Below are 14,689 nucleotides of genomic sequence, written 5' to 3' on the forward strand. Positions count from 1 at the left end.
AATAAAGTTGGTGTGTTTCCTCGAAAGCAAACAAATATGTAAAAAAAAATAATATTATATTAATTTGACAGCTTTCATAGGGTTCTTGCTACATTTTACAAAGTATAGTGCGCCGTACTTGTCCTGTATGGGCGGGTAGGGCGCGCCGAGGCGCTGCGCGGGGTCGAGGTGCGCGCTCTCCAGCCGCGTCACGCGGGAGTACATCAGGAACATTGAGAACGCTGCCAGGACACACAACACAAGACATTATCAACACGGGAATATACCTACACTAAATACCTAACAGTACATAAAAAACAAAATAAGGCCCAAGGATTTATAGCAGTGTATGTGACAATTAAAGTAAAAGCTAATCAATGTTGCCACTTTTCTTGTAAGTTAGGTTAGGCAGTAGATTTATAAAGGTGATTGGATAATTGAAGATGAGTGGGACGAGTATATATCTACGCAGATAAGTGTGGTCAGGTCAAAGTGATTTGATTCTGACTGGAAACTCCTTTCACCACTGTGACAAACCCTAGGCCAGCTATTTTATCTAGGACATCTCAAAATAACACGAGTGAAAACTTATACTCACATGTGCAGTTCTTCCCGTCGGGCGCGAGGTCTCCGTGCGGACACTTGCAGTTTGCATGTGTGCCGTTGAACAGGCAGAGGTCGCTGCAGCCGCCGTTGTTCACGCCGCAAGGGTTGACGGAGGACGGGGGGATGGCTTGAGATGCGGATGACCAGATCTGGTGGAGGGGGTGTATATTGGTTAGTTATATATGTGCCGTAAAAGGCTATTGCGCCGTAAAGGGTTTTTTACAGGCAACTGCAACAACATCAGATCTTACATCGTTGAAGTCGTCACAGTGGTAGTAGTGGTTTAACAATTTGAATGCATTAAATGAAATGTTTGAATAAAAGTTACTATTCGCTGCGTTAGTTTCTGTAAAACCGATCTACTCGTAAGTGTACATTTAGGCACTATATTCGAAAGATTGGAGTGCTATAAGCTTCGTACCTACTTCTTTATTTGCCTGTTGGGTAAGGTATTAAGATGTCGCTGGGTAAGTTAATTAATACATGATCTGATGTTCCTACCAGCAGGTCCTTGAGACTGGCGCCCTGGTGGTCGCGCAGCACGCGGTAGTCGCTCAGGTTGGCCAGCGGCGCCGCCAGCACCGACCCGCCGTTTAGGTTACTACAGGGAAACAATCAACATTATTTTATTTATGTATACGTATTTTAATTCTACAAAAAAAAACAAGAATGAAACGAAGGCGATATCGATGGCAGAGAAAGTAGTTTCCGATAAGTAGTGTGATAGACTGGGCGAGGATATTGTAATGTACTGCTGCGAATGAAAGCAAACCGATAGATTTATCGCCAAGATTGGTTACCGTGGTCAATATTCTACCTGCTTGATATTACTTGCAATTCACCGCACTTTTTGTCCATCTCTATGCATGTACTCACGTGTCGAGCCAGTACAGCTGGTGCTGGTGGGCGGCCAGCGCCTGCGGGTGTCGGAGCGGCGCGCCCTGCAGCAGCGGCGCCGCGCCCGCCCCCGAGTAGCGCATGCGCCACACCGCGCCGCCCTCGCTGCCGCCGGAGACTGACCAGTACACGTGCTGGTTCTGAGGGAGAAGGGGTAAGGTACATATAGTATTATTTAGTATAATATCTCTAAGCGTATAGGTGACAAACAAAAGAGCTTTGACTGTAAAAAAAATAGACACTTCTGCTGCTGCTCCACCGAGCCGTTATCAACGTAGATAAAAGTCACTATAAATACGAAGCTGTGAAGACTGTGTGCCCCAGCAGTGGGGACGTGATGGGTCGTGATGACGAAGCTGTGATTAGGGGAACACGCATTAAACGAGTATATCGACATCGATAACGAAACCGTGTAGCCCTACTTGCACTTATAAAGAAATGATATAAAGCGGAGATGGCTCGAAATAGGATGACCGTCCGTCCACCATTTTTATCGTTTCTTTATCTGCCTGTGTTACATCTATGGTGGTAACCCACCTCTATATCGAGCGCGAGGTCGGTGACCCCGGTGCCGTTGTGCAGGAGCTCTACCCCGGTTCCGTCGAGCCTGGCGCGCCGGATCACGCGCGCGCCCGCCAGGAACAGCCAGCCGGAGTACGGATCCACCGCCAGCTCTGAGGGATACATTTACATTATGACAGATGTTATTAATTACAATTTCGGTAAGAGAAACTAATGAAATGTTAGCAATTTCTCTGTCACATAGTTCATTCAACCATACGGAGAAGGAATAATAAAATAAGTGCACTGAAGAAAAAAAATGTTTTATTTAAAACTGCCAACTGATTAGTTAATGTGTAATAACTCCGTACTTTCCGGTTCCTGTACTCCTGCAAGTTCACTGGTAAAAAATGCTTTTAGCATAAAATCCACCTGATTGTACATACTTACTTTTGTATACTGTGCAATAAAAGAAAAAAATAATAAATGCAGGGCCTCACTAGTGACGGGTATGTCCGCAGTATCGAGCAGCACGTAGGCGTGGGAGCCGTCTGCGCGCGCGCAGGCCACGGCGCCGCCGCGCAGGTCCGCCCAGTACATGTTGCGCGACACCCAATCGATCGCCACGCCTGTGGACAGTACAGTATTAGTACCTACAATATTGGTTAACTATCTAATACGGGGCGCATTTAAGACGTGACAAAAGTTCTCCGTCGCGCTCGCTCTTGAGGCTGCGCGATGTGAGTGAGCGCGATGCAAAACTAGTAGGCCTCGTACTTGCCCTTCTGGTAGCCAATTCTCAACCATACATCTTTGAAGTCGTCTACTAAAGCGATGCAAAAAGTGATAATTTTGCGCCTAGTTTTAAATATTATGCGTCGAAAGACGTGAGGCTGGGAATTGGCATCCAGAAATTCAGATTCAGCTGGATAGAAACTTATGTTTTAAGTTTTTTTTTGACTAAGTAGTTTTAAAGAGGACAGGTGACAAAGTAGGAAGCTCCGTTTTCGGGGCAGTTTCAAATACATTGCTACATTTGTAACATTCTCCACGTGCTTCATCCAGACTTCAGTCTTCACACGGCGCACGAGAAAATCCGAGTACAATACAGGGTGGTCTTTTGAAGTAGATCTCATGACATACCAGCCAGGGTATCCGCCGCGGAGGCCTGCGGCGGCGAGGTGACGACGGCGGCGCGCGCGGTGCCGTCGCGCCGGGCGCGCCAGATCTCGCCCGCCTCGCTGTCCGCCCAGTACAGCCACGCGCCGTCTGCGGGTGAGGGGGTACAGGGTGAGGGACTGGTCATGACATTACACATAAACACAGCACGTAAACAGTTCACTGGAGCCCAAGGGCTTTCTACAAGACAGGAGCGTTATTTACATAATCTTACGTACTTTGTAGGAGAGATCCTAGTGCCTTCTTTTCTTTAAAATATATCACAGTGTTATCCTGCGAGGCACAGACCGTGGACCTACTCACTACTGCCTCTAGTGCCTCCGTGCCAGGTTACTACATACACTATAACATTATTTTCACGCCCTTACATTTCGGTCCTTCGAGCCGGATATAGCCAGTAGTTACCTGCCAGGTAGTCGACGGTGTCACGTACCTGCCAGGTAGTCGATGGTGTCGGCCATGCTGAGCGGCGCCACGGGCGGCAGCGCGGGCTCCCCGGGCCGCGCCCCCGACAGCCGCGCCCCCAGGATCTCCCACCCGAGCGAGTACACCACGATGTTGTCCGTCGCTGGGGGGAGGCAAGAGATAGGTGATGATTAGAAACAAAAATACAGTGCCACAAGTTGACACGTAACCAAATATGAGAACGATGATTACGTGGCCATCTTTTAAAGGCATATACCGACATTTTGATAAATTTTGGCTAAAAACACTCTGGGTAACATTATGTAGAAAAAACCAAAAGAAAATCGGGTTAGCCCTTTGAGAGTTACACGCTACGACAGGCACAAATAATAATACCCCTCTTTTTGCGTCGGGGGTTAAAAACACCGTTATTTTAAGTTCAGCGGCATTAAAATTGCGGTGCAAAGATCCTGTGTTTGGTTTTTTAGAAGCAAGTTTTTTCTTGGTTTAATTTATAACAACACAGCCACGTATACTCACGCACGCACTGGTCCCCCTTGGCCTCGTACCCCGTAGCACAACGACAGACAGCCCGGGCCCCCGCGGGCAGGCACAGCTGCGGGCACGGCACGCCCCGCGCCGCGCACGCGCCGCGCCCGTAGCGCGTGACGTTTTGGGTGCTCGCGTCGAATACGAGGAGAGAGGTTATGCTTTCTGTTGGGTCAGAGAAGAGAGATAGAGATTAAAGTAAATGGTCATTAAAAAAGTAACACAATATTTTTTCGTAATTTGTGCTGACGCAGCGTCAAGCGGGCCTCAGTGATCGTGACTGAGGTTAAGCAACAACTGGCACGGTCAGCCATTGGATGGGTGACCGATTTCAAGTGGTTCTTTTCTTGACGCTTCCGTGCTTCGGATGGCACGTTAAGCCGTGGGTCCCGGTTGCTGCTTCGGCAGCAGTCGTTAAGCCTAGTCAGAGGCCTGTATAGTGTATTGTGTACCAGTGTTGTTGAGTAGCAGATGCGTCTCCTGGCACTGGTCGAGGCGGCCGGAGTACACCGCTGGCGGGGGGGGGGGGGTGTATGGGGCGGGGGACACACTCACCAGTGTTGTTGAGCAGCAGCTCCGTCTCCTGGCACTGGTCGAGGCGGCGGGAGGGGGCGGGGGGACACACTCACCAGTGTTGTTGAGCAGCAGCTCCGTCCCCTGGCAGCGGTCGAGGCGGCGGGAGGGGGGCGGGGGCGGCGGGACACACTCACCAGTGTTGTTGAGCAGCAGCTCCGTATCCTCGCACTGGTCGAGGCGGCGGGGAGGGGGGCGGGGGGGGACACACTCACCAGTGTTGTTGAGCAGCAGCTCCGTACTCTGGCACTGGTCGAGGCGGCAGGCGCGCAGGCCGGCGTCGTCCGCCCAGTACACGCGCCCGGAGTACACCGCCAGCGTGGAGGGCCGCGCGCCCGGGGGTAGGGGCACCTAGAAGGGACATATAGGAGTAAATTATTATTTGTGTGGTTGCTACAAACACAGGAGCTGGGTGTAATGTTTGTCAACGTGGTGAAAAGGTCAAATTTAATAAATTATGAAAATATTATTTGTTCACTGCGTATTGGCATGGTTATGCGATACTGTCGTTCCTGTTATCCAGATCTGTTTTCAAAGAAGCTTGATAAAATAAACAAAAATGGGCAAAAAGCTTTTTATTAATCATCTACATATTTCTGTAACCAAATTCCTCTAAATGATTCACAATACTCACAGTGTGCACCTGGTTGGTGTCCAGGTCTAGATACTGCACGGTGGCGGAGGCGGCGTTCACCCAGTACAGACGAGAGCTGTCCAGGTCCACCGTCAGACCTGGGGACATGACGCTAGTCAGTAAATGCGGGTGATGACTAGGGTTGGAGGGGAGGAACGCAAGGCGCGTAGGACAATGGATAATTGAAGTTTAAGGCGTACATTTTGAGGTACATATTTAATTTGGGTTCTTAACATACGCCTAAAGAAAAAAACATTGGGCACAGTGAAATATAAATGTTGAAATGTGTGATCTTTACCAGACGACGTGGCTGGATTAGGAACGGCAATGTCTGACAGTTAATAATTATTTTGACCATAACATAAATATAGCGCCAATAATTTTAGGGTACCTATAGAAAGTAAATAAAACAACAAGTAGGTACTAACTGGTAACTTTAGCGAGATGCACGTCACTATCTCTCGTCACGAGTATCTTCCGGTCGGTGCCGTCGCACGCCGCGCTCTCCAGCATCTCGCGCCCGCCCGGCGAGTGCGCCCAGTACAACTTGCCTCTGTGGGGGGGAAGTGGAGTCAGCTATGTTGATGACCTACTCATTTGAGTTCTGATTGACAGGGAATTCTCACGAGTTGCGTGGGAAACTGGTTTCTTTCTACCGATAAGCGACGTGAGTACTGCGACTTCAGTATCGTTTTGGAAACGTTAAGCTTAAAGACAATACCAATAACAATCGACAATGTAAAATATTGTGTTCTACACTTCCACCAAACCACAATAACACTTTTTCTCCTATTTTTCTATTAAAACCAATTTTGGGTCTCTAATAGACATAGGTATAATTGAAAAGACGGCCAAAGCAACCACAACCAACCAACTAACTCACCTAAACGGATGCACAGCTAAACTGCTGACATTACTCAATCCGCTCCCCTCATCGAACACCACCGTACTATACTCCCCCTGTAGATTAGCAGCGTGCAGCGTGTCGGCGCGGCGGCGGGCGCTGCTGTGGTACAGCACGCCGCCCGCCCAGTCCAGCGCGAACCCGCGCGGGGCCTCCACGCCCGCGTCGAACACCGTCCGGACCGGGCCGGAGGTTAGGCCGGTCATCTTGATCTCGTTTGTCTGAGGAGCGAATGAGGGTGTCATACAAGAAGTATTTTAAAAGTAAGGTAAATGACAAAGTAACTGAGAAGTGGAGAATAAGAACAGAAAAGGGTAGCGTGGGAGACAGGTGGCAGAGAAAAATGTATATAAAATGCGCAACCGACACGCTCATATCTCGAGAGTAGGGTGTAAGAAAGGAACCTCCCCGCGTGATGTATCAACTGTTACTATTTATATACGTCCTACGCCCTGCGAACAGACGCTAATCTGACCGTACAGTCTTGGACAAAAATGAATCCGGTGATCAAATCGATCGACTTGACAAGAGTAAGAATGCGCAAAGGTTTATACTTACAATTTGAACACTAATTTTTACACAAATATTTTAGCAGCTATACCTCAGTATCGCTCCAATAAATCGTATAGCTCGCATGATGCGCCTGCAGGTTCCCGGGCGCCGCGACCCCCGCGCCGCCGCGCACAGGTATGGTCAGGACCGCCGGGTCGGATAGCTCCACGCCACGGATCTCGCCCAGACGACCGATGAGCAGGACTTTCTCGTGGACTGCGGGGAGCAGAGCATACAGTGTGAATAAAATTTACACAAAGAACCTCAACAAAAGATTCTATAGCAGAATATAACATGCTATGCCATGGTCTGGAACCATTTGCGTCGTTGCGTGAACTGTGCACAGAAGCGAAGAGGGAGTTTTTACAGTGCCTATTCCATTACGATAGGTGTAAGCTACAACACTTTACCGATTTACGGCGCTGTGTGATATGGAGCATATGGACGTGGACAATCAAAAACTACATTTAGGACTGATTTCGATATTTAGGTAATTGAAAACTATCCCTTTAACTTTGTTTAACATTAAAACAGCATTCGTAAGTAACCTTCACACGTGATGTCGTCGCTAGCGAGGCGCATGACGTGCGGGCAGGCGCACACGCGCTCCGTGGCGGAGTGGATCAGGCACAGGTCCGTTGTTGATAACTTACCTTCACACGTGATGTCGTCGCTAGCGAGGCGCATGACGTGGGGGGCAGGCGCACACGCGCTCCGTGGCGGAGTGGATCAGGCACAGGTCCGTTGTTGATAACTTACCTTCACACGTGATGTCGTCGCTAGCGAGGCGCATGACGTGGGGGGCAGGCGCACACGCGCTCCGTGGCGGAGTGGATCAGGCACAGGTCCGTTGTTGATAACTTACCTTCACACGTGATGTCGTCGCTAGCGAGGCGCATGACGTGCGGGCAGGCGCACACGCGCTCCGTGGCGGAGTGGATCAGGCACAGGTCCGTTGTTGATAACTTACCTTCACACGTGATGTCGTCGCTAGCGAGGCGCATGACGTGCGGGCAGGCGCACACGCGCTCCGTGGCGGAGTGGATCAGGCACAGGTCCGTTGTTGATAACTTACCTTCACACGTGATGTCGTCGCTAGCGAGGCGCATGACGTGGGGGGCAGGCGCACACGCGCTCCGTGGCGGAGTGGATCAGGCACAGGTCCGTTGTTGATAACTTACCTTCACACGTGATGTCGTCGCTAGCGAGGCGCATGACGTGGGGGGCAGGCGCACACGCGCTCCGTGGCGGAGTGGATCAGGCACAGGTCCGTTGTTGATAACTTACCTTCACACGTGATGTCGTCGCTAGCGAGGCGCATGACGTGCGGGCAGGCGCACACGCGCTCCGTGGCGGAGTGGATCAGGCACAGATGCGAGCAGTTTCCGTTGTTCACGCCGCACGGGTTGTGCGCCGCGCGGGGCTGCCGGGACGGGTGGATCACCTGCGAATATACTTCGTTATAGTATTGGGTGTGTTGTTTTGCTGACTGTTAAATCATAGGGTTATCAAAACTTATGGTGTAAAAGAGCAAATCTTATTTTAGATCAGTATGCGCGTGAATAAATCACAGAATCGTGAATAAACCTATCTGGAAAATGTTCGTTAGCCTTACCAATCATGGTCTTATTCATTTCCCTACATCATACATAACTCAAACTCCTCACCTTAATATCAAACGGCTGCGTCAGCGTCCGCTGCACGACCCTCACATCGCTTCCATTAAACTTGTTCGCAGTAACCACACTATTGCTCCGCCAGTCGGTCCAGTACACTCGAGACTCGAACACGCACAGCGCGAAGGGGTGCGACAAGTCGGCGTGGCCGCGCAGCACCTCGTGGTAGTCTGTGCCCTCGTATGTGGTCGTGTGGATGGAGTCCGATCTGTGGGTGGTGGGTCATGTAAAGAAGTAGCTTTTAAAATCTGCAAACGTAAATAAATATACAAAAGTTATAAATTGGAGACCGCGAAAGGAAACAAGTGTGGGACGCCCTTAGGCCCATTTTACCTATAGCCTGTAGTTACCTGATGGAGAAAGCTGAAGAAAATTGTTGTGGCGCTCCTTGGGACAGCCATGTCATGCCCAGAGCTGTAAGGTACTTAATCAAACTTTGGGTCAAGCAGCGGATCTCTCACACGATGGTCTTTCCAATCCAACCTGTTCCTTCACTCACCGTGCGTCCAGCCAGTACAGCCGCCGCGCGCGGTGGTCGAGCGACAGGCCGTCGGGCCACTCACCGTGCGTCCAGCCAGTACAGCCGCCGCGCGCGGTGGTCGAGCGACAGGCCGTCGGGCCACTCACCGTGCGTCCAGCCAGTACAGCCGCCGCGCGCGGTGGTCGAGCGACAGGCCGTCGGGCCACTCACCGTGCGTCCAGCCAGTACAGCCGCCGCGCGCGGTGGTCGAGCGACAGGCCGTCGGGCCACTCACCGTGCGTCCAGCCAGTACAGCCGCCGCGCGCGGTGGTCGAGCGACAGGCCGTCGGGCCACTCACCGTGCGTCCAGCCAGTACAGCCGCCGCGCGCGGTGGTCGAGCGACAGGCCGTCGGGCCACTCACCGTGCGTCCAGCCAGTACAGCCGCCGCGCGCGGTGGTCGAGCGACAGGCCGTCGGGCCACTCACCGTGCGTCCAGCCAGTACAGCCGCCGCGCGCGGTGGTCGAGCGACAGGCCGTCGGGCCACTCACCGTGCGTCCAGCCAGTACAGCCGCCGCGCGCGGTGGTCGAGCGACAGGCCGTCGGGCCACTCACCGTGCGTCCAGCCAGTACAGCCGCCGCGCGCGGTGGTCGAGCGACAGGCCGTTGGGCCACGCGCCCGCCGCCAGCGCCGCCACGTGCAGCAGGCGCCGCCGCCCGCGCCCCGCCAGCGACACGCGCTCGATGCGCGGCGCGGACTGCTCCCAGTCCGTCCAGAACAGGTAGCCTGGGAAGGAGTTATTGGTGATAAAGTCCGGCTCGAAGGACCATATACTATACTTTGTAAAATACTATAGTAAGAACCCTTTGACACCTGTTAAATCCAAAAATTTTATTGGTTTTCAAAGGTAAATTAACTTTATTCCTCAGGCATAAGAGTCTGTCAATCATCATGTCATCATATTATAGGACTCTTGCTATATTTTACAAAGTAGGTATAGAGATAGATAGATAGGTAATGATAAAACTGTATGGATCAGTTTACAAGAGTTGGATAAGAACACTAGACTGCTCCCAATCCGTCTAGAACAGGAGAGTAGGTGAGATGCAGTTATTCATGATGATATAGTCAGGCTCGAAGGGCCAACACTAGAAAAGACAGATACATACCGACGGTGGGGTCGGCGGCGACGGCGCGCGGCGAGTCCATGTCGCCGGCCACCAGCGTGCGTCTGTACGCGCCGTCCCAGCGCGCCACCTCGATCTGGTGCAGTGAGCTCTCCACCTGTGCAACACCAACACACAACATAACAATTAAATACTACAGTGAAATTTCGATAAGCGAGACCTATATAAGTGTACGGGCTACGGCTACCGTACAATAGGTGCTTATTTAGATGTTATATGTATTATGTATATTGTTATAAGGTTGAAATCAGATTGATACTTACACACACATACATTAATTGTTTACTATGCAGTAATATTTTATAATGGAAATAAATTAGTGTTAAAACAGCGCTCATTGGATTTGGTACTATCAGCCTTAACATAACCTCAAATCTTATCATCTATCATTATCATAGAACTGTAAACACACTACAATAAGTGATTTTAAACCTCTATAGCTGAAACTCATGCTGACGTCTCAAAGAGTGGAGTACCAGTGGAGAGAGCTATACGCAGGATTTATAGCTTTCTCATGCCTATTCGACATCATGGACCATTTTACAGTTAGATACGAGTACAGTAAAAAATACTTTCATTTTCAAAGTATGTCATCTAATACACTCGCGAGCAACCAAATCGACTCAAGCCTTGACGGCGCAAACATACATTAATACAAGTAAAATTATGAATAGAAATAATAAAAATGATATGTCATTTAAAAGCTTAAGATGTCAGCTTTAATTTGATATCATTATTATTGAAATCCATTCATCATTTTTGAAATAAATGATGTCTGAACGCAATTGTAGGAAAAACGGGAATTTAGGAAAAAAGGGTATGGGTATCGTATTATACAAATTAAACAAAAAATGTTAAGATAAAAATTTATTTATTTAAATCAATACTTTGTATTGCCCCCTCTTGCCCTAATTACAGCCTGCAGCCTGTTTCTCATAGACCTTATCAACTTTTTGACAGTTTCCTGAGGAATGCCGTCCCACTCCTCTAATAAAGCTGTCTTCAGCTCGTCCACGCTTGCAGGGACTGGATTCCTGGCCCGAACTCTTCTTTTGAGCTCGTCCCATAAGTGTTCGATGGGATTCAGGTCAGGACTGAGCGCAGGCCAGTCCATCGTGCGCAATTCCTTCTCTCTCAGAAACTGCCGACTGACTCGTGCCGTGTGGCAGCGGGCATTGTCGTGCATTAGCACGAAGTCTTCACCGACAAATTCTGCATAGGGCACAACATGACCGAGTAGAATGTCGGTGATGTACCGATCAGCTGTTAACCCGCCTCCTCGGCCGCCTCCAGGCACGAAAACAAGTGCGGTTTTTCCCTCTAGAGAAATACCAGCCCACATCATGCAGGAACCGCCGCCATATGCTACTGTTTCAGCGAAACAACATTGGGCAAATCGTTCCCCCGGACGCCGGTAGACCCGGCCTCTCCTGTCACTGCCATGCAGACACACTCTGCACTCATCAGTAAACAGGACCGACCGCCATTGCGCAATGCTCCAATCGAGATGCTCTCGAGCAAACTGAAGACGCGCTTGTCGGTGGCCTGCAGTCAATTTGGGGCCTGATGCAGGTCTTTTTGGTGTCAAGTTGGCTTCCTTCAAGCGTCTTCTCACTGTCCACTCGCTGACAGCCACTTGTCGTACACGTCTCAGTTCTTGCTGCACATCAACGCCCGTAAGGTGTCGATTGCGCAGCGAGGTTGAGACAATGAAGCGGTCGTCTCTCTCTGAAGTGCAGCGGTGGCGGCCCGTTCTTGGTCTTCGATTGAAGGCACCAGTCTCTTGGAACCGTCTGTATACTCGGGATACAGCAGACTGGCTCAAGTGGAGCTGGGCAGCGACTGCTCGCTGACTTAACCCTTGTTGCAGCAAGGCAACAACTTGAGCAGCTTCTTCTGGTGTGGTATCCATGGGTTTGCGAAAACAAGGAATACAATGCAACGAGATGTGTACCGGTCAACTTGCAACAAGCGACTGATAAGGTACACCGGATGTGGAAAGGTTTTATAGCGGGATCAGGTAGCGCAAGGCGTGGATTCCTAATGAGGTAATTAACACTGACGGGCAATTAAAATGCGTCATTAAATCTGCGCTTAGTTTTTTTTTATGGTATTGATCTTAATTGAAAGCCTAATTCTTCAGCTTTCGAATGACATATCACTTTTATATTTACCATTTATCGTTTTAGGAAAATCAATGTATATGTGCGCCGTGAAGGCTTGAGTCGATTTGGTTGCTCGCGAGTGTAGTACGCTTCGTATTGCAATCAATTTTCATAACTTCAGCATTACAATTTTAACGACCACATATATCGAACTATATTATAAAAAGTATAAAGTGATATAAAAATGAGTTCGTTACCCAGTAGATGTTGTGCGCGACCCAGTCGACGGCGAGCCCCTCGGCCGTGGCCAGCCCCGTCTGCACCACCACCTCGATGTTGCTCAGCACTGCAATTACAAATCACTTACTGTTTCACTAGCAACAGTGGAAACATATCCCACACTTATTGAGCATTTTCTCGTGTAAAACCGGGTACAGTTGGGTCCAAACGAATTAATAGTTCCGAAGTTGGCGGCGATAACACTTTTGTGCTTTGTCAAACTAACCAATTGTCAATCTTTAAAAGGATGAATATGTGTAATGTTAGTTTGACAAGGTATAAAAGTGCAATCACCATGTATATAGGCCTACTAGATTTACATATTTATGTATTAATGTCATCTAATTAGCCACGCGACAAAGAACTACCTAATTTCTCATAATCCCAAAGTTGTTACTAACAAGAATAATGTGTAAAAACGCCGTCGGCCCACTGTTGCGGCCAAAGATGCGTGGTCTACTCTCAGCTCAGATCAGCCGGCACGTTGGGACCGGCCTAGCGCTGAGTGCTTTGGGAGGATTATTATTCAAGGTGATGGTTTCTGATGTGAGAAGGAACAGCTACTTGGATTACTATAGCAGTTTGGACGCCGAGTGTTTGTATGAAGAGATGAAGGATGCAGGGGTGTTTCAGTCCAGTTAAAGGTTCATGTTTTGTGTAATAATTGTCAAAATTTGGTAATAATAAAGATTCTTGAAAACCGCTACTGTATTATTAGTAGTATTTAAATACTCCTGCATTGCTCTTGTTCTACTAATACTAACATCAGGAACAAACACAGGATCAGTGGTTTTATTATATGAACAGAAACTCGTAATTATCTTCAGCAACTTCAGAGTTGATTTCGAAATATCACTGAAAAGTAAAACACCTTGCTTTGAAGCGACAGACAGAGACAGCACCCTTACCTCCATTCAACAGCTGTCCTCTATAAATATGGTCGTCGAGCACATCGGTCCAGTACAACGAGATATTCCCAGAAACAGGATCCGTATCCCAGTCCACGGCCACGGTGTTCTTGAGCGCGGAGACGAGCGCGCGCGAGCCGCCCCCCGCCCCCGGGGAGTTGCCGCCCCCACCCGCGCCGCCGCCCCCCGCGTTGCCGCCCCCGAGCGGCACGCCGCGCAGCTCGTGCCGGTTGCTGAACACTAGGAGCGGCACGTCTGGTACTATAGGGGAGGAAATTAAGATTGATTAGAAAGTGAATGAAAATTTGCACCAACAAGAGTATCTAAATTCATTGATATAGTAAAGTATATCTTTCTAGAGTGTCTGAAGAACCTAACGAAAGTAACAAGGATTCAGAAAGGGCTGTAAAAATCGTATAAAGTACATTGTTTAGTTCATGAGTACCTATGTTATACTTTCAGGCGTTATATTTTCATAGTTGAGTGCAGTGTACTCACATGTACTCTTGCAGGTGAAGCCGTCATCTGCCAACTTGTAGTCCTCGTAGCAGGAACACTTGTGCCGGTTCTTGTACGGCTCGCATTTCTGTAATACATACGACATTAAAAAATAATACATCGGCATCGTTATTCGGATTCGGACACGATTAGGTATAAAACTATATTCTTTTTAGTAAGTAAACTGTACCCTATTCGTCTCTTTTAGTCCATCTATGCAAAGGTTGTCTGGAAGAGATGGCTATAAGCGATAAGACCGCCTTTTGTAACCTAATTAAGTTTTTATGTAAAGATGTTAAGTAATTAACAGTGGTCACTTCTAAATGACTCGCTGTGTCTATAATAGTGGCTACCAAGTAATAAATAGTAAAATAAATAAATAAATTATTTCTTGATGTACAGTACAAATAAAGATCTATCTATCTGGATTTAATCGTCACGCGACGCGACGCTTCTCTAATTCCCTCTCTGTACCTGGCTGCAGATGCCCCACTCCTTGCAAGGCTCGTGCTTGGAGCAGGTGGCGCCGTCCGCCTGCAGAGCGAGCGGGACGGGGCACCCGCACACCGGCCCGGAGGGAGAGGGATGGCATGTGTGTGAGCAGGGTGCTAGGTCGCACATCGGCTCGCCTGAATGAAGGAAATTATATTACACAATTACAATATTTAACTTGCCACACCTTTCACCATGGGGAGTTATAGCTCAGGATTTATATATATGGATCCAGCTCGAAGGACCATGAAAAGGCTCCTTATGCTGCCTAGGATCGTTGGTAGTAGAAGCAATGTTTATTGAT

The 14,689-nt window shown here is 49.0% G+C and overlaps 1 protein-coding gene across 1 annotated transcript in view; it reads right to left on the reverse strand.

Annotated features, from left to right (window-relative positions):
- Positions 1-14,689, reverse strand: part of LOC105394372 (prolow-density lipoprotein receptor-related protein 1) — an 88,084-nt gene that overhangs the window by 63,990 nt on the left and 9,405 nt on the right. The window contains exons 17-40 of the mRNA XM_048628051.1: positions 14,368-14,522; positions 13,894-13,981; positions 13,396-13,656; positions 12,466-12,554; positions 10,086-10,200; positions 9,531-9,702; positions 8,447-8,663; positions 8,015-8,223; positions 7,645-7,874; positions 7,328-7,432; positions 6,829-6,995; positions 6,207-6,448; positions 5,752-5,876; positions 5,324-5,421; positions 4,905-5,040; positions 4,108-4,281; positions 3,596-3,730; positions 3,127-3,252; positions 2,484-2,612; positions 2,020-2,156; positions 1,462-1,622; positions 1,087-1,186; positions 578-734; positions 119-221 (exon numbers count right to left, since the gene is read on the reverse strand). Of these exons, the coding sequence (XP_048484008.1) occupies positions 119-221; positions 578-734; positions 1,087-1,186; positions 1,462-1,622; positions 2,020-2,156; positions 2,484-2,612; positions 3,127-3,252; positions 3,596-3,730; positions 4,108-4,281; positions 4,905-5,040; positions 5,324-5,421; positions 5,752-5,876; positions 6,207-6,448; positions 6,829-6,995; positions 7,328-7,432; positions 7,645-7,874; positions 8,015-8,223; positions 8,447-8,663; positions 9,531-9,702; positions 10,086-10,200; positions 12,466-12,554; positions 13,396-13,656; positions 13,894-13,981; positions 14,368-14,522 (3,631 nt within the window). The remainder of the gene's footprint in view (positions 1-118; positions 222-577; positions 735-1,086; positions 1,187-1,461; positions 1,623-2,019; positions 2,157-2,483; positions 2,613-3,126; positions 3,253-3,595; positions 3,731-4,107; positions 4,282-4,904; positions 5,041-5,323; positions 5,422-5,751; positions 5,877-6,206; positions 6,449-6,828; positions 6,996-7,327; positions 7,433-7,644; positions 7,875-8,014; positions 8,224-8,446; positions 8,664-9,530; positions 9,703-10,085; positions 10,201-12,465; positions 12,555-13,395; positions 13,657-13,893; positions 13,982-14,367; positions 14,523-14,689) is intronic.

The sequence above is a fragment of the Plutella xylostella genome, chromosome 20 (genome assembly GCF_932276165.1).
Source record: "Plutella xylostella chromosome 20, ilPluXylo3.1, whole genome shotgun sequence".
Lineage (NCBI taxonomy): Eukaryota > Metazoa > Arthropoda > Insecta > Lepidoptera > Plutellidae > Plutella > Plutella xylostella.